We start from the raw sequence: 19851 nt of genomic DNA, 5'->3' as shown, positions 1-19851 counted from the left end.
TTCACTTAATATCCAATTAAGTGCAGTTCAATACAGCTGACTATCGTAAGTTAAATATTCATTTTACGTAACTGTTTCAGGACATGGTGTGTGAGAGAACACAAACGAGCAGAAATTGCTCATGCAAAATGTGAGAGGGGACGACAGCTTGTGTGCGATGCCTTTCAGTGCTATGAATTTCATTTCATAGCACTTTTGCTTTTTGACAGGCATCCTATCCAGGCTGGGGCAGGTTGCAGTCAAAAAAATCTAGGTTGGTATGTAACTTTTGAGTTCAGCGTGGGGGATGTCGCAGAATGCTGTGATTCACATTGGTGTGCATTGGATTCTTGGGTCGTATGTAAATCGCGATTGCCGCAGTCAGGTTGGTTGAAGCATTTGAACGGTGTCAGGCAACTACTGTTGTTCAGGGCAAAGCGAAGGGGAAATCAGTTTGAGGAGACTGAAAAACAACTTCAGTCCAAGGTGTGAAACTTGTAGGGCTATGGGACTGCGTTGTCACAACAGCAGTGATGTGCTGAGGTTTGCACAAGTGGACGTGGGAAAGGACTGTGGGGTGCGTCCTTCCCCTTCACCCACACTTCTATCTAACCCACATGGCAAGGAGGCACAAGTCCTCCGGGGCATCACCCATCTTCTGGCCACAGATGTTTACCTTCAGAAAGGCAAGGAATGGTACTGCCATTGCCTTGCTGTCCAGCAGTTACCACTACCCACAGATGTGCGTGCATCCATCAAACCTCACAGCGGGGGAAATGCACTCAAATCCCCGCTGAAGAGAATTTCCCAGCCGTTCCACTGCGGCTGCACAGCTCTGCATCACCTCCAGCACAGGATGGTGCTTATGGGTTGCCCAAAGGGCTGCAGCATTGTCAGAAGTACATGTGTATAAAAGCCAATCAGCCTGATCTCCCAAAAGAAATCTGATAAAAGAGAATACACAGCCATGCTGGTTTTGCTCTGTTGCCAGGTCATTTTTGTTTGCATTGCACAAGAGCCAAGCCTCAAGATTTGGGCCCATATTTCCTAATTTATTTTGAACAAGAAAATATTGGAATAGAGATCTTAGGAGGCACGGAGGCAGCATGCCACACTGGAGAATTTGTTTTGCTTTGCAGCTACTGAGACTGATGCTCGAGAGTTAATTCACCATGGGGTTGAAAACACGCAGCCCAACTTTTTAAATATTTGTCTTATTTCACATAAGATAGGGCAAAATGCATTTATATATAATAAAAACAGTGCAACAACTTTATTAAGGATTAATAACCTTTATTAAGCGTATATTTGCGTACTGTATGTTGACTAGAATTATGAAAAATGTGATGTTACTATTGCTGCAAGTTTAAATGATTGCCTGCATATGTATCCATGACAATATCTATTCATCTTCTGTTCTTTATATATGTTTTTATTATAAATATCTTTATTCTAGCTGAACATTTTAATATCAAAGTTGACACAGTGAAGTGCAAATTGGAATAGGTCAAATGAAAATCAGATATCTGTATCTTGAATTATTTCCAAGTAGTTTGGTATTGATAAGAGATATCTGATTGTTGTCTGTCAAGACGTAGCAGCCTTCAGTAATTCGTGCTTTCTAGTCAAAGCAAGGGTTTCACGCTCAGCTTTCCAAGTCTGTAGTAAATACTTTACCAGGCATAAGTGGTGTATGGGAATTAGATTAATCCATGTGGTAGGGAGTTTATAAGGTTTAGTGCATATATGCAATTTCAAGAAGAGAGTTATTTTCCATAATCATTTATCTCAAGCATAGGAAGCATATGCATGATTATATAATTAACAGAATATTTGTTTGTCAGTGTTTGGTTAGTGTACGTAATAATATCATTATTAGGCCTTCTGTGCTCCTGTATTATCAGATTGTTATCTCCCTGCTCCTTTAATTCACCATCTCTGCTTTTTAGATTAATCACTTTGTTTTAATCCAAACATTTTGTTGCTTTTTGGGGTTTTTTTATTTTTTTTTTCTACCATGAACAGAATTATTTGTGAACACCAAAGCAAAAGTTATTTTAGAAGATTTTAATCTTTTGTTGTTGTTATTTGTTTTCGTTATTGTCATATCTGGTAATCATTTTTATAAGGTGGTATTTTAGTCCCAAATCTCGTTCCAGATCGTATTTGCTCTATTCTAATCAGCTCTGCATCTCTTAAATTATCTTCAATGTCCTTTTCCTCCATCATGCTGCAGGCAGCATACTGCCAGCTGAAACTCTCACATCCTTCATGATTTTCTACTTTAGTGGCCAGTCTTGCTTGCTACTGAAGTTTAAATTTACCTTATCAGGCCTTTCTGAAAATGTTGAAAAAATAAGACATTTACATTTTCCATCGTGCCCACAAAGTTTGAATTCAACTTGTTACTAGTTTTCCTCCAAGTATTCAAATGTATTGGGGGAAAAAAAATAATTTTTTTTTAAGAGGGGCTGATTGATACTGTATCTTGTTGAAAAAGGACTAGTTTCTAAACAAACAACCCACTAGACAGTTACACTTGATCATCTGTTATGGAAGATACCATCTACATTTTCCCTTGTTTTTCTTTGTGAAACATGTTTCCTTTGTTTTGGGGTTTGGTTTTTATTTTTCCTTTTCATCAGTCTCAGTAATGATCTTAGTAGCCCTTTTCAAGATACACAACATAGGTACAACTTTTCATGTTTCATACATATGCCACCTCCACTTGCTCTGCTTTGAATAATAGTATTATGTAACAGGGTATTCATTTCCAGCCTTGCATTTCTTTGCTTCTGAGATTATAATCTATTTTATGCACTGCAGAATATGATAAATATTTTATGCATTTTGCCCTATTACCATTTTCTTTTTCCTGCATGTCCTATATGCTTTTTGTGCCTATTTTAGTAAACATCAATGTGATTTTTTTACCTTGTCTTGATGTATTCCTCTTCTTTAGTAAGTAATATATGCATAGTGCAAAATTTTCTCTTTATAGATTTAATGATTTGCCCTTTCTGTGTTCAGAGGCTATTTTGTCTATTACAGGACTGGTATTAGCCTTCTCACTCACCTACTTTTGCTGCTGGCTCACGTTTGTATCGTTTTTGTTGTTGTTGTCGGTTGTTTTAAAGTTACTGCCCTAGACATTTTGGTTATATACCTGTCTGTGCAGTAATTCATGTTTTCTTTGGTCGATGATGCAACTTTCCCTTTAGACATAGTCTATTCCAACATTACGCATTTTATCAATAAAGAAGTTTAATTTTTCTCTTATCTCGCAGCTTGTACAAACTTGTTGCTTTCAAGTTTGGCTAGTTGGGTTACTTTCTTCCAAGTGCATGATGGGAAAAAGCCATGTCTGTCTCGCAGTTACTTATTTTGTCAATACTTTACCACCTTTTAGCTTTCACCTTTCAGGGGTGGCTTTCGGTTTCGCGCTGCGGACTCGACACGGGGGCAGTTTTGTGGCGTGGGGATGCGGCACCTCGCCGTCCTGAGCCCGGAGCGACGTATCGCTCTCACCCCCCGTGTGTTGCAGCTTGCTCTGGGCTGGCCGCGGCGCCCACCGGAGCCGCGGCGGACGGGGCCCTCCGCGGAACGGGGCCGGTTTCGCTCAGCCTCGGCCGCCTTTCAGATCCGCGGCCGGTGCTTTTCTTTCACCCCCGTCGGTATCGACGGCAAGGGGAGGGAAGGAGAAACTTCTTTCCCCCACGTGGGCCGCTGGCTCCCCGGGGCGGCCCCCGTCGTGCACCTGCCCGGCACGGCCCGCGCAGGCTCCGCGCCGAGGGGCGGGGGCTGCGCTAGCGCGGCGCACCCGGCAGCGCCGGCAGGATATTGTTCAGCCTTCACCCCCGCCCCTCTTCCTCCTCCTCCTGCTGCTGCTGCTGCTGTGCCCCCGTGCCCGTGCCCCCCGGCTCGCCCCCTCCGCCGCAGGCCCCATCTGCCGGGGGGGGGGCGCGGAGCGGGGCGGCGCGGCGCGGCGCGGAGCGGGCATTGTGCGCGGCGCAGGCAGGGCCGCCTCACCCGCACCCAGCGAGCTGCAAATTCGTGCGCGCCCGGAAGCCGCACGCCCTCTTCCCCCGGCCCCCCCGCTCACCTACCGCCACCGCCGGCCGCCCCCCCCGGCCCGGCCCGGCCCGGCCCGGCCCGGCGCCCCCTCCCCGCTCCTCGCTGCGGTCCCCCTCTGCCACCGCACTTCTGCCCACCCCCCTCCCCCTTGCCCGGCCTCCCCTCCCCCACGCCTCTCTCCTTCACCACCACCACCACCTCCGCCTCCTCATCCTCCTCCTCCTCCTCTGCCACTTTCTCTCTCTCTCCCAGGACGCGTCGGATGATCCGGGGCCGCTGGGGAAGGGCTCCGGGCAGCAGCAGGGAGGCTGCGTCCTCCTCCCGTCTCTGGCTGTGGGGAAAAAAAAAAGGAAAAAAAAAAAAAAAAAAAAAAAAAGCAAGCCGGTGGCCTCGGTGTTATTTTGTATTAAAATGAGGAGGAGGAAGAAGGAGCAGCGGCAGCAGCGGCAGCGAGCGGTAGCGGAGAGGAGGAGAGGAGGCTGTGAGCAGGGGACGGCGGCGGCAGCAGCAGGAGGAGGAGGAGTAGTGATGAGTCAACTAATAATTTAATGGGGACAGAAACAGAGAGGGAGAGAGAGGAGGGGGGGAGCAGAGCAGAGCGAGGCAGCTCCGTCCGGGGACACACACACATACACACACATATCCATGTAACATCCAGCAACAACCACCAAACCGGCCTAAATAACAACCATACCCAGCCAGCCAGGGGAAACGAGAATTAAAAAAAAAAAAAAAAAAAAAAAAAAGCAACAAAAAAGACAAAATACAAAGCCTACCATTATTATTATTTTTCAATTGTTACTGTTGGGGTTTTTTGTTTTTTTGTTTTTTTTTTTTTTTTTGCTGGCTTGGTTTTTGTTGTTGTTGGCTTTTTGCAGCCTTTCTATTTTATATTTTTTATCCCTTCTTGCGAGTAACTCTTCTCGGAGTTCCCAGATTTTCTTTTTTTTTTTTTTTTTTCTTTGCAGAAGCAGAACCAGTTTTTTGTTGTTGGTTTTGGGTTTTTTCCATCTTTTTTTCCTCTAATAGGATTTTTTTTTTTTTAATTATAATTTCTCCCGGTGTTGGACTCGGAGGGAGTGAAACCTCGTCACTTTTTTTGTAGTGGTGGTGGTGTGCCTTGTTGTGTGTTTCCTTCCTCCCCTCTGTTCTTTTTCTCTCTCCCCTCCTCGCTCTCTCTCTCCCCCCTGTCACTCGCATAACAGCCCCCGGTAAATGAGAGGAGACAGGTCCTCTCTGCCTTTTTTTTTTTTTTTTCCCCTTTTTTTTTTTCCCCTCCCCGGACCGCAAAGGCGAGATTAAAAGTGGCATTTTAGTGCCTTTTCCTACAATTTTCTCTCCACTTTTTTTCCCCTTTTTATCTCCAGTAGCGATCTCTGGGGCTGAGGTTTCCGCACAAAGTTTGGGGGCTGTTACGGTGTATATTTTTGCGGAGGGGGAGGGGAGCGGGCTCCTTCTGTGTGTGCTGCTCCTCTGGGTGCCTATTGGAGAATAATAGTGTAAGTGACAACCTAGAAGTAGACTTTCTGCTCTTCACACTGGATAGAAAAGCTGCTTTTTTTTTTTTTCCTTTGCTTTTTTTTTTTAATAACCCCTTTTCTTACTTGATCCTTTATGCATTTGTTTAATTTTTGGAAAGGATAGCTAGATTTAAATCACCCTCCACCTTAATTTAAACCTGCTACTTATTTTTAAATTATTATTATTAATTCCTCGTTTTGAGCGTTACACTTGTCTGATCAATTTGATCTGCAGCTCTGTCTTTCGTTGCTAAACCTCGAAAACTGGCTCTCTCAAAAGATATTTAATCTCTATTTTTTTTGTCCATTGCCATTTTTGCTCATGGCTACTCTGTTTCTCGCTATCTGTTTTTGCCCCTCCCCGCCTAGAGGAAAATAGCAACAAGAAAAAAAAAATAGGAAAAAAAAATAGAGAATATTAGGGGAAGTAGTCCTCAGGTCTGCTGCCCCCCCCCCCCCCCCCGCCCCCCTTCAGAAAGGGGGGGGGGACCTAAAAACATCAGTCTTGAACTTCTTCCTCTTCAAGAGCTCGGGCTGCAAAGGAAACCTCCTTTGTTTTTGTTATTTATATGCTGTCAAGTTTTGAAGTGGTGAGTTTCGGGTCGGTTTTGCTAATTTCACTCCGAAAACTGCAGTGTTTCTGTTTCTAGATAAGTACTTTGCTTCTTTGTCTCTTTAAAAGGTCACAGGGAAAGCTTGGCCTGGATTGTGAGAGCCATATGGAACGGATAAGTGCGGAGCCTCTCTCAAATGTGATTATGGGTTTTTATGGGGGAGGGAGGGAAGAGGAGGGGAAAGGCATGGGGAGGGGGCTGATTCAGGAGGAGAGAAAGAAATAATATAATACCGGCAGCGTTACATCGCGACAAAAGGAGATACGGCACCGGCTCTCATTCAGAAATTGCGCGGTGTGCCTGTACGTGTACACTGGCTCCGGGAAGCTGTGCCTTGAAATCGTGCTCTTCTCTCACTGATCTGTGATGAAAACTTGTAGTTGTGAAAGATGCCTAAATGCGAAACCCGGGGAAACTCTTGGCCTGGAACCGGCGGAGATGACAGGTCTTTCCTGCCACCCTCTCCCTGGGCAGGCCATGCTGGTTGTTGCTCATCACTATTCCAAACTGAGGTTTCAGTGAACTTTAGCCTTGGGCATGGAGTTTAAATGAGTAAATTAGGTGTTTTATGTGCATGTAATTTTGCTTTGTAACATAAAGCTTTTTACAAGATGACTAAGCGGTGAAAGGATGCCGATGGGTGGGTATTCTCAGGCCAAGCGAAAATGACCCATTTGGTGTTTTGGTTGCAGTCAGTGTATTAACTAAGTGCCGATCTATCACTTTTATTCAGTGTACATGATGTAGTGCTATTCTGACTCATGATGACTAGATACTTTTTGTAGCAAAGAACCTTTGTGCCTTAGAGTACTTCTGAAGTTGCAAAAAGTGATGAGAAATTTCTTGTTCGAAGCTTTTTTGTGTGTGTATTTTCTTTTACTCTTCCCCCCCCTCCCTTTTTTTCTCTTTTTTTCTTTCCTTTTTTTTCCTTTCCTTTCCTTTTTTTTTTTTTGATTAATCCTCTTTTTCTTGAGATAGACCACTCTCAGAATAGCAGCCCTGCGGTATGTTAGCATTGTTAGAAACATCGGAAGATGTTAACAGTTTCAGTTATAATTCTTTGCTTAGGCTACACTTAGCACAGTTTAAAAAAGTCTTTTTGAAAAGTGGCTAAAATAGGCATGTTTTCTGCTAATGAGATGCATGACCTAAAAGAGATGGGATAAAGATGAATGGTGAACCTTAGCCTGTCACCTAATAGCATAGGGAAAAATAACGATTGTCTGAACTTCATCTATTTGGTTGCATTCTTGAGGTTGCTTGTGAAGGTTTGAATTAATACCCTGCCTCTGTCTTGAACCGTATCGGGAAAAACAGCGTGATGTTCAAACAAGGAAAAAAAAATTCTACAAAATTATCATTGGCATGTATACTGATAACATAGAAGTGTATATATATAAAGATTCCAAGATATTTAGACTCTAATAACTTTGCTATGAAATGTGAAGAAAATATATTGAATTACTAGGCAACTGAAAGAAAGTAGCAATTATCCGATTCACACCAGTCTTTCTAAATATGACTTCCCCAGTATTAGTATTTGTATTTGCTAATGTAAATACTAGTTCAAAGATTAATGTCTGTTGACCTGTCCTTAGTGCTTATATTATTTTTCTATATATTTAATTGTCTGTGTAGTTATACCTTTCCCTGTCAGGGAAAGGCAGGTAAAATACCTAACAATCACAACTGTATTGATTAGTGAAATCCTAACCAGAAAGATGCCTTTGCTGTCAGCAAGGTTTTTTAATATAGTTGGCAAAACAGTTTCTGATGAGTGGCAGAAGTCCTTAGAACTTGCTCTGTTAACCTTTCAGGCTTGAGAGATTTTTAGAGATTTAACTGCAATTGTTATTCATGGATAGAGCTTTCAAAAGTTTATGAAAAGGGGAGTACAAGCATGCTTATAGATACACCTTTTCTTAATTTGCTATTGAAATACTGGTTTTTTTGGTTTCAAATAGGTGTGTCAGCATCACCCAGGTTTTGGGGTTTTTTGTATTTAAGGGCATAAAAATTACTGTAGAATTGTAGAGGATTTTTCCCCAGGTTTATGTTTGTTGAGAAATAATTCAGTTATTTATCTTAATTGAATAAACTACTCTGTTTAACACTTGAAGCTTAATATCTGAAAAATTACATATTTTGAACCTTGCAAAAGTTGACAAATTCTGTATAACACTGGTTAGGAAACTCAAAAGCAACCATCTCCCGCCACTGGTTTCTGAAGTTAAATGTCAAATTATTTTCTACCTTCTAGTCTTAAAGGGGAGAGGAATTGTAAAGGGACAATAGTCCACATCTCTAATAAATCTGTTGCTCCTTCAACTAAAGTTTTAACAATCTCTCTATTGTTGTTAGTCCATTTTATAATGAAATAGATGAAGAAATTTTTCATTAGAATCTTTCTCTCTCTCCACAATAAAAATATCCGCAATTAATAAGAAACCTTTCTGTGAGATTTGTAACAACAGCTGTCTTGGAGCACACACCTTGACAATCATCATCACTTACATGAGTTTTAGACTCTCTCGGTTTTAGTAGAATATCTCCAAAGATTTTTATAATTATTTTTTTTTAAGAGGTACTCTGGTTGGCTTTTAAGAAAACCATTCCAGTAGATTATGATACAATCTCTCTGTAAACTGGGGTATGAGGTAATTTCTGAAGAATAAGTTTGTTTCTTTTAAAAATGGCATTTCTTTCTAGTTAAAATAGTTATCTGTTCTTCTTTATGAGCTTATGATGCATATATATCTGTCTCTGTACATGTGCAGGCTGTGTACGTATACATATGCGCACACGTGTACAACATATATATTTTTTTTTTTTAATCATGGCAGGTGATCTTTAGAGGCGGGACTGAGTATGGATCATTTGAACGAGGCAACTCAGGGGAAAGAACATTCAGAAATGTCTAACAATGTAAGCGATCCGAAGGGTCCACCAGCCAAAATTGCGCGCTTGGAACAGAATGGGAGCCCATTAGGAAGAGGAAGACTTGGAAGTACAGGAACTAAAATGCAAGGAGTGCCTTTAAAACACTCTGGACACCTGATGAAAACTAATATTAGAAAAGGTAACACTTTTGATAATTCTGCTTTAGAAAAATATGATTTATAATATTTGGGGGGGAAGCATACTTTTGCAGACGCTACTTCATTTATATTTCAAGATTAAAATCTCCGTTCTAAAATACTATATATTCCCAATTCTGATATAAATCACATTTGGGAAATGTAATGTTCATTCTTGGGTGGAGCATCTTGCTTTTCAGGGTGGAGTCTGATTTTTGTTAAGGTAAAGGCTAGCTGCTCTGATTAAAGCAAATTCTTACATTGAAATGTAAGTAATTTGGTGCATTAATTCTTTGAGTAAGCATTGAGTGAAGAAATGTAAAAATATGTAAGAGTATATACTGAACCCCAAAACAAATTCTCGCCTTTCCTCCTAATGATGGTCCTAAGATTGGAAGTGCAGCAAAATTTCCATAGCAGTTGCAAGTTGGTTTAAAGGAGAGAGTGTAAATCTTTAGGTATCACATTGGAAAAGTCATTTATGATGTCAATCTTCGCAGTTTATTTTCTTAAGTACAATTCATTATTGAACAATGAACAACTTGGGTGTCATATTTTTCAGTGGCTGGTTTGCTGTAATTAGACATTTACACAAGGAAAAGGCACATTTAGAATCACTGATGTTTGTATATGGATGGCTTTTGTTTGCATTGAAAATACTTTTAATGGATAATAATATACAAATTTTACTTACCAAAATTTGTAAGTCTTTTTGACCATGTCCTGAAGGCTTGCTAATTTAAATCAAAATATGCTGCATGTAATTTGGCATGTATCTTAAAATAGTCTCTACTTTTCCTAGTATAATCAGTTATGTTTATAATCCAGATTTTTCTTGTATTTGCTAAGCAAAGTGCAAAATGCAACCAAAACTATTAAACGCACAAAGTTAGAAGGCAGAGGAATTTCATTGTTTCTGATGCATAACATTTATCGTACAATCATTTATTTTTTCCTCGGTTTGGTGAAAACAAAGAATATATTGATCCTGAAATGAACAGACACAGCAGTCCGTATTGTTAGATCTTTATCTATTAAAAATGGAAAAACAGCACTTCAGCAAATTCTTTGGCCTCTGCTCATGATTACCCTATTTATTGATTGTTTGCCAAGAATGTATGCATCTTAAGAAAGCCAGGGTAAGAGCATTAAAAATATAATTTATTACGGCTTTTCAAGCAGAGTGCATTAACATTGTACAGTGAAGCAGTGGGGCTGTATAAAAAGGACTTTCTGACGCCTGCAAACATATAAGTTCCATAAATTCCTAAATAGGAGATTTCAGCTGTCTCTGGTATTATGTGATATTTGCACAGCAAACTTTAATGCCAGGACAGTTTTAGACAAGGATTCTACAGACTTCACTGCTCCTTATGGCAGACATGCTGTTTACACAGACTCGTAAACCTTCAGCAAAAGCTCTAACACTGCCTTCAGGTTTAAATCATGCTGTATTTTTAGCAGGGAGCACTGACCAGTGCTCTCCCCTTTAATACTAGAAGGTTATGAAGTTGCTGCACTTGGAGGTCTTGCCAAGTACTAGCAGGAGTGATCAGCCAGCTGAGATTGTGCTCTCCTGTATAACATTTTTCACATTAACAGAAGGACACTAGTGACAGTTTGCTAGAAGATTTAGTGGCTTGATTTGTAGTCAGATGATACCTGTGTCGCACTACCGGGATCCACCTCTGTTAATCTATGCTGTGCCTCAAAATTTGGCCAGGAGGCTCTCCTGTGTTGTTTAAAATACCACATTTCCCAAAATCCTGCAACTGAAGAAACCATGTACCTGGCATAAAGGGTGCTGGTAAGCAGCAGAGTACCTGTGTGTTGTGTCTGCTCATAGCTTAATTTGTAGGGGCTGATAAGGGGAAAAACAAATATGTTTTAGCAGATTTTGGATGTATCTGCACTGTTTGTTAGAATGAAGCTTTGCTTGCGCTTTATCTTCAGGAATTACTGGTGAAACTACTTAAGAATTTTGAGCCCTTACTCCGAGTCAGATGGCAGTAGGTGAAATATCAACTGTGAGAGCCTGGAAGGGAATAAAAAACCCAAAAAACAAATCGCCACCTTTTTGCAGATGAATCGTATATGTCCACAGGTTATTTGAGACCAGTGAAGTAAATACTGCTTTGGATGTACTGCTTTTGCTTTGGTCTTCTCTCTCTTCCTGGCCAGTCTCACTCAGATTTAAAAAAAAAAAAAAAGCTCCTTCCTGCACTACGTAAATATTGGCAGGCTTTAGCTCTTGTCTTTCAGTCTTTTATGCTGATCCTATTGGGCAAACTGGAGTGAATTTTCGAGCTTTTCCTTGCAAGCCTGAAGGGGTTTGTTTGCCAGAGATTGGCTCTCTGGTGAACAGATGTAGTTTAAATATACGTGCTTAAGAGGTATCTTTTTATCCTGATTTCTTGCTTATACGTTGGAGCACAAATCAGCAGATGTGGTCTTACTCTATTGTCAAGAGTAAAGCTTTCTTTTAGACTACAGCATGTCTGGTGCACCTTAGCAAGTTAGGAGGTTTCTGTAAGTCTAGAGGGCAGTGGTTATAGAGGCATTAACATTGTAGGACTAATTGGAGTTCCTGGGTGCCCTGTTAAAATAACCCTTGTCATCATTTATGCTAAAGATGATACCCCTCTGGCAGGCTGCCATAAGACAGTTCTGTACATCTCCTTTTAACCCTTCTGCTTTCTGCCATTAAAAGATCCTAACCTGTGCTGCTGGGGACAGCGGAACAGGATTGGAGTTTAAAACCATGGGTCAGTGTGTCATCCATGTCCATCTGGGTGGCTGAGAAGGATTTTCATAAAGTCCAGGAATCTGACTTCTGGGAGAGACTTCGTCCCTTAAACAGCTTGGGTTGTTTGTTACTTCTCTCTCTGTCATCAAAAGGGAGGAAAAAAATAAAATAAAATATTTTGTTTTAAAAGCAAAAGGAAAGAAAAAAGGTCATTTGCTTAATATTCTGTGCAGTGTATAGAATGGTTTGCCATAGGATGCTACAAAACTGGAAATTAGTAATTAACTTTCAGGCATACCAAAATAGTGTTGTGGGATGTAAAGTGCGGGAGACAACAACAACAAGAGCAACAACAAAAATAAGCCTGAACTGCAGGTACACTTCTTAAAGCAGCATCGAAATCATGATTTGTTCCTTAAAGATGCGAGTGAAAGTAGTGCTCAAGTGCACTCAGTGAATGAAGCACGAATTAGTGTCAACTTTTGCCTTGTTTCCTTGTGTGCTCTTTCAAAGTGAATATATAACACACAAGGTGATTTGTTGTTGATGTAGAAAGCAATTAAGTATTTTTGGCAGGACTAAGAAAGTTTTAATGTTAACAAACAAAATTATGTGGCTGGTACTAAAATGGCTTACAGTGAAGACATCTGCAGTATGTATTTAGGTTCTCATGCTGCCTGCTACTCACAACAAATCAGTCAGGACAGAGAGAATCAACTTCTCTTCAGTCAACCCTGTTATTTCTATAGAAGGTAAATCTGTATCTGATCAAGAGAGATAAATTTGCATTTCTGCCTTTCAGGGAGATGTATGTTTTGTAGCACTTTCTCTATTTTGGGGAGGGTGAGGGGAAAGGACTCGGGGAATATGTTGATCAAATATTTGTGATGATTCTTGATTCCTCCTCTGCCTGTTCGTACAGGTTTTATTTACATAACTCTGTATAGACCTACCTACTCTACTATAACTCAAGTTTAATATGTTAAATTTATTTTTTTCTAATAGGAAGTATGCTTCCAGTTTTCTGTGTAGTGGAACATTATGAAAATGCCATTGAGTATGATTCAAAGGAGGAGCATGCAGAATTTGTGTTGGTGAGGAAGGATATGCTTTTCAACCAGCTGATTGAAATGGCATTGCTATCTCTTGGATATTCTCATAGCTCTGCTGCCCAAGCAAAAGGTAAATAAGATTATGAAATTGTACAATGAATTGTGTTTGTTTGTGGGGTCTTGGGGGAGGGGCAGGATTTCTTTCAGGAATGCAATGCAGGTTTTGCTTCTTAAACTTCTTGCACATTCTGTGTCTGTATTTTTTTTCCTTGATGTGTTTTTATTTAGTTAGTGCACATTTTGTTAGTGGGGAATGTGGAGGTAAATTCCTTTTTTTTCTTTTTTTTTTTTAAGAAGAAAAAAAGACTTCAACTGAATCATTAGTATGCTTATTGACCTTAATAATCTGCTCCACTGAGGATCCACAAGAAAGTGTAAAGCATATTTGAGCAGATGGACTGTTGAGAGTCAACTTGCATTTATGACTGAATATCCAGCTCTGTTTCTTTTATTTTGTTCCTGATGGTTTTATAGACTGCAAAGCAATTTTTTTTGTGCTCAATTCTTGCATTGCAAAATCCTTTCTAATTTATTAAGAGGAATGCTAACTATTTTATCATGTCCTATTGAATTCATGGGAACTTAGGAAAATATACTTCTATACATATTCAAAAAGTCTCTATTGCGTTTGTATACTTTCATAATATAGATAAGGCCTATCCTTGGTGGTGTGTGGGTGGGAGTTTTTGGAGGGGATGGGGGTGTTCTTTTGTTTTCCCAGATTTAAGAGTTTAGAAACAAAGGTGGTGATCTTGTTAAAATCAGGTATTTCTTTTGCCCCTAGGTAAATCACTTTCTTTCAATTTTTTCCTGCCCTTCTTGCCCACTCCCTCTCCCCTCTGAAAATTACAATCCTGCAGGGCTTATCCAGGTTGGGAAGTGGAATCCAGTTCCACTCTCCTATGTGACAGATGCCCCTGATGCTACAGTAGCAGACATGCTGCAGGACGTGTATCATGTAGTCACACTGAAAATCCAGTTACACAGGTAAGTCATGTACCAGTTCTGGGACATGAACTGTTACTTGTCTGCTCTTAACTGTTAATATTGCTTGTATTTAATTCCCACTGTGCTTTGTGCTCAAAGTACAAAGGCTTGCCTAAATTCCTTTTTAGTTACTCTAATTCTTCTTTAACTTACAGTGTACTATTGCAGAAAACTTTTATAGTTCTGATACATAGGTTTTCTTTGGATATCTCATTAAAACTATATTGCATTTTAGTCAATTAAATGATGCATTACAAGAAGGCATTTTACATAAAGTTTACTTAAGAGAAAAATATTTTTGCATATCATGAACAGTACCATCTGTGTGCATTTTGTAAAAGAATGACTTGCTCACACTTATTGTTGCTGTCTAGGTTCTTAAATTTCATGGCAACAAAAAAGAAAAAACGGTTAATCTATTAATGCTTTTCATGATCAGTCGTGAGAAAGCATTACACCTTAAATTGTTTTACCAAGCGCATCAGAGCAGGAAGGTAGAAGTAACATGAAAAAATAGTCGCCACATGCAGCTGATGTATAATTCATGCATCAATACAGCAGATGTGTTGTATAAAGTAATTAACTAATCGGAACAATCAGGAGACCGAGAGCAATCTCCAGATGCATCTGCTTGATGCGCAAAATGAAATCTGTCTGTCTTAAAGGAATGTTCTGCAGCAGGATGCAATCTTGTAATAATCCCTTTTCTAATCTGTGTTTCAAATAGTTGCCCTAAACTAGAAGACTTGCCTCCTGAACAATGGTCTCACACAACAGTAAGAAATGCTCTGAAGGACTTACTGAAGGATATGAACCAGAGTTCATTGGCCAAGGAATGTCCCCTTTCGCAGGTACTTAGCATAACATGTAATAAATAATAAAGCACTGTAGGCAACGCTGATGTGAGATTTGAGATTTCTGCAGACTGTAGCAAGTAGTACCCGTGGAATGGATCTGCCAAAAATGCAAATGCCTTTGACCACTTCATGATCTTTATAAATATGCCTGATTCATTTTGAACATAGTCTTACAACATTTCCCATGGGGAGTCGTGAAAGGTTGTTTACACCACACTAAAATCATCTCACAGCAAACTGGATTTTAACTGGTTTTTGTCTGCAGTCTTTGAACTGCTTTGATGCAACTACTTTTTTCAAGCACATGTATTCAAGATGTTAAAAGGCTCTTTACTTACTGCTGTCAAAAGTACTATTGAATCTGAATGCTTGTTAGATAACCTACAGTAGTTTTAAATGCTAATTCGTAAACTGAGACAGTCTTTGGCATGCTATATGAGAAGGGAATAAAGAATAAAGCTCTTTGGGTGATATGTTGTTGTTGCAAAGAACCAAAGGAAAATCAGTCATTTATTAGTTCTAATCAAAATATACCTGAGCAAAAATGAAACCTCAATTTATGCATTGCTAAATATTGAACTGATGCGTTCCTCAAGCCTTAGTCGTATTGTTCTATTTTTGCCATTCTTTTTGTTCTTCTCTTGTCAAATTACTGCAAAGGCACGACTCATTTTTCTATGCAGTATGGTGTCCAATGATACTGTGGTGGGAACATGGTATGTTTTTTACCTTTTAAATTTTAAAATGTATTTCATTGTGGCACACTGGAGATGAATTCAGTATACAAATAAATGATGCTAGTTGTGGCAGGGAGGGAAAAAGAGAAATTAAGGAAGTGAAGGTATTTTTATGTGGTTTTTATTTCTCTTGCTTAGAATACTGGAGTCTTTGTCTCTGAAAGACTTCAGTTAATCTACAGGAGACTACTCTGCTCCTCTGTCTAATTTTAGTGTAGAGATTAGCAAGCTTGTTTCCCATCACTTTTTTCCCCCTACGGTTAGATTGTTTTCAGTGGTGTGGCTCCAATATAGGAACTTTTGAAGTGGAAATAATCAAAATTATCTTCACTGGTTGTAAACCATTCTAGTAATATGTCTACAAAGTTATCTTGTATGTACCTACTGTAAAAGCATGTGAGCTTTTGCACTGCTGGTTTATGGAGGCTGCAGATAATTTGGGATTTTTCTCCATTTTAATCTAATAGAGCTACTTTTTACTTGATACTGATAGAAAGCAAATAATTTTTATTGAGATGTAATATCTCATTTCTATTTAGACGTGTTTCACAGAGGAGTTTCTGTATATGTGTATATGTAAAGCAGAAAAACGCTTTTTAAAAGGAATGCTTGACTACAGAAAGTATCATGGTACTGGAGACAATTCAATAATTACATTTTTCTGAAAATAATTCTTTTGAACTATACTGAATTTTTATGTAATAACTTTAATGGACAAAAAGCCATCTTGCTTAATAGCAGCTCTTCAAGATAATGCTTGCGATGACTAAAACTCCACACTACAGAACTCTGATTTGGGACTGTTTGTTTACTGGTTTGTATTTCTTTATTTTAAAAAGAATTTTCTTAAAGCTTCTTTCTGTTGTTAAAAATGTGCGTATTACTTTTGTCTTCTCTATCTTCACCAGTGCTGCCATAGCTGGGTTGCAAGAATTTAAATAGCTTCTGCTTTTCTTTTTTCTTTAAAAACCAAATCATATTAGGCTTAAAGTACATTTATTTATTCTTAACATTTGGAAAAACAAGTTTTTCCAGTAGTTGATCAAGAGCCCATCAGCCAGTCTAAGTCCTCCTGTTTCCCTCTGGGAGCTTGAGGGAAGATGAGTTGATCTGACAGTGTGCTTTTCACTTGAGTAAATTGATCTGAATACTTCCCGTATTTGCCTTACCTCTAACTCCTTGTAGATCATTCCTATGGAAAGGGCACTGATTTAAGAGTGTCAGTGTTTCATTAAAGGTATTAAAGTTTTTGAATTGTCCTGCCATGTCATGCTCCTGCAGCAGAGGTGAGAAGTAAGAGTAAGGCAGAGGTCAGGAGACAGCTTTTCCTTAGGGGATCCATCAAAGTGCCAGAACAGGAGATTCTTTTGAGAGCAGAGAAGGGCTCTCTCCTGTTATGTTCTTCCACGGTTGTAGGTAATGCCATATGAAATGCTTCATCATAAATGCAAACTAATGCTGTGACACTGTACCATAACTTATTAACACTGTTATGGATATAATTTATTAACCACAGAAAAATGACTCAAAGTGGAAATGAGAGTAGTTATCGTTTTCTGTCACTGCCATTAGCAATACTCTGTTTTGTGTAGGTATGGAAGGACTTGCTTTAAAGTAATTAAGCCGCTGTGCTCAATTCATGGCATCTCTGAAGCCTCATTTTCACTTGAGAGTCTCCTGTATTTTCTGAAGCAATCTTTCATTTTGAATATTTAAAAAATTGCTCATATTTGTTCAAAATACTGGCATTCAATGTACTGAAAAAAACCTAAAAACAAACAAGCAAACTATTTTGTAGTGCAGATAAACTTAATAACATGAAAATATGTGAACAAAACTTTGAGAACCAGTCTGTTTCAATTATAGTCTTGAAAAATTAACAGCATTATTTGCTAGAGTGTTTTTTATTTATTTTCTTTTAAAATTTTTATGCATTTATTTTCTTGTCCAACTAAAATCTTAGGTAAAGGTACAAATTCTTCATGGCTTTCTTGATAAAATACCACTGTGACTCTTGCTCTCATTAGGAGACTTGAATACATGGTCCCTTTTGAAGCTGCTGTAATTCTCACTTTGTGATGGTGTGGCCACCCCTCAAGGTCAGTTTTACTGCTCAGTATATGAGCCCACATAAGGCAGAATCCCTGGCAAGATGACTTGGAGTGCTTAGGACGGACCGGAGCAAATGCATGCCTCTGAATTGCTGTGCAATTGCAAATAGCCATTCAAATATTTAACCTCAAATTTTTGGTATCAAGCAGTCAACGTAAAAGGACGCTTCAAATTTTGCATGGAAAACCCAAGCCTGTTCTGAATTATGCACTAAAGTGCATATTTTCATGCTTTACATCGGGTTTGCAGATTTTATTGCTAGAGGCTGGCAGCATGTGCAGATGCCGACTGACTTTTTGCGTTTGATACGCACAGCTTGCTTCATTTCTGTTTCCTCTCCAGACCTCTCTTGATGGGGAAGGTAACTTGGAATTTAATCTAGGGCTCAATTTTGGGCTGTCTTGTGCGTTCCATTAAATTGGTCTATCTCGCGAGTGGCCTAGATCTCATTTCCCTCCTGTTTTGGCTCTTCAGTCTCCAAAGGGTTGTAAAGAAATTGTTCTACCATCAATTCTTATTTCCAAACCCTTGCACAGAAGCTCTACTCTACTTCAGTCTTCTGGGAGCTGCTCTAAAGTGATCAAGCAGGCAGGCAGCTCTGTTGCATTTACTTATTTAATGTTAGTCCTTCAATGTCTCGCCTTAGTCTTAGCATTTTCATACTTCACTTTCACAGTTTTGCTCTGTTTTGATTTTTTTACTGCAGAGGTTTCTTCTTACTTTCACAGTTAATAACTGAAATACTACACTCTATTTATTCTGATATTAATTAAGTTTTTTTTTTCCTCTTTTGCTGCTATTGAATTACTGCATCTTTCTCTGTTTCTCTGTGTATTTATATATATAAGTATTATATATATAGATCAATCAACTTTTATGAAGAAGAGGAGAGCAACATGGGGTATTGGTCTAAGAAAAGGACAGGAAATCCTTTTGATAATTCTGGCACAAACTCACCATGTGCTTTTGAACATTTAGATGTATCCCTTATCTTGAATTCCTGTAACCTTTTCCATGAAAAGGCGATAACAAGTCACCTACCAAAAGAAGAGATTGTAGAGATTAATTAGTATCTGGGCACTGTTTTAAAAATATGGCAGTGATCAAATGACATTGACTTTTCTACTGGTATTATCTTGCCTGATTTCTTTCTAAAAAAAGATATTCTAAACGGTTGTTGCTACTATTCACAAACAGGCACTATCAAAGCACTGCAAAAGCAATTCTGAAGCAAGGTATTATTTTTCTTATCCCATAGTATCCTGAAATGTGAAGGTATTTGGTTGGGGTTTTTTCCCCTCCCTTTTGCTCATCCTTTGAGACTGTTTGTATCTAATCTGACTCTCAGGACAGCCATGAATCAGTGCATTATAGATGAGAAATTCCAGGCCTGATATATGGTAGAATCTCAAATCCCAGTGTCTTTTTGTTCAATATTTTGTAGGGGACATGCAATATTTAAAAAAAATATACCCAGAAGCTGCGATACTTGGGGACATAGTAATTTACGCACTATTTTAAAATTTTTGGAAGGTATTTGTGTATTCCCCTCTACCTATAAAGCCATTTACATAATTTTGCTCTTGGTGATGAGGGAATAGCATTATTTCAGTCAGAGGGATATATGCTTGCATTCCGTGAAACCTATACATACACAGTACAAGTGCTGGTATGATACCCAAGTCTGCATAGTTTTGCACTTGTAACAAATATAATTATCCTGACTGCATTTTTAACAAGCTTTCATGCCGTAGTGAATGATTCTCTTCATCTGACATGGGCATGGTATAAATAATATATATATATATAATAATATATAATATTATACATATATAATAATAACTTTCCTTTCTGTTCAGATACCCTACCCTGAATTTGCATGGTGTTTTGTTCAGACTTTATGTGTCTGGTGGAGACAACAGACAGAAAGCTTTCTTGGTACATCAGTGTTTATCAGTTCGCCTGATGTGAAGGCACCTGGCCTTCATAGCTGCAAATAGGCAGCTCAACAGAAATCCTCTCACATTTCCACACCA

General features: G+C 39.1%; 1 protein-coding gene across 1 annotated transcript in view; it reads left to right on the top strand.

The window, feature by feature from the left end:
• Positions 1-6087: 6087 nt before the first annotated feature.
• SATB1 (SATB homeobox 1) overlaps positions 6088-19851 on the top strand; it is a 73357-nt gene continuing 59593 nt past the window's right edge. Inside the window, exons 1-6 of the mRNA XM_062496201.1 lie at positions 6088-6163; positions 6256-6325; positions 9031-9266; positions 13016-13192; positions 13983-14109; positions 14837-14960. Of these exons, the coding sequence (XP_062352185.1) occupies positions 9056-9266; positions 13016-13192; positions 13983-14109; positions 14837-14960 (639 nt within the window). The 5' untranslated portion in view covers positions 6088-6163; positions 6256-6325; positions 9031-9055. The remainder of the gene's footprint in view (positions 6164-6255; positions 6326-9030; positions 9267-13015; positions 13193-13982; positions 14110-14836; positions 14961-19851) is intronic.

Source organism: Cinclus cinclus, chromosome 1, assembly GCF_963662255.1.
Source record: "Cinclus cinclus chromosome 1, bCinCin1.1, whole genome shotgun sequence".
Lineage (NCBI taxonomy): Eukaryota > Metazoa > Chordata > Aves > Passeriformes > Cinclidae > Cinclus > Cinclus cinclus.
The sequence above is the reverse complement of the archived record's forward strand: the minus strand, read 5'-3'. Positions and strand labels throughout refer to the sequence as shown.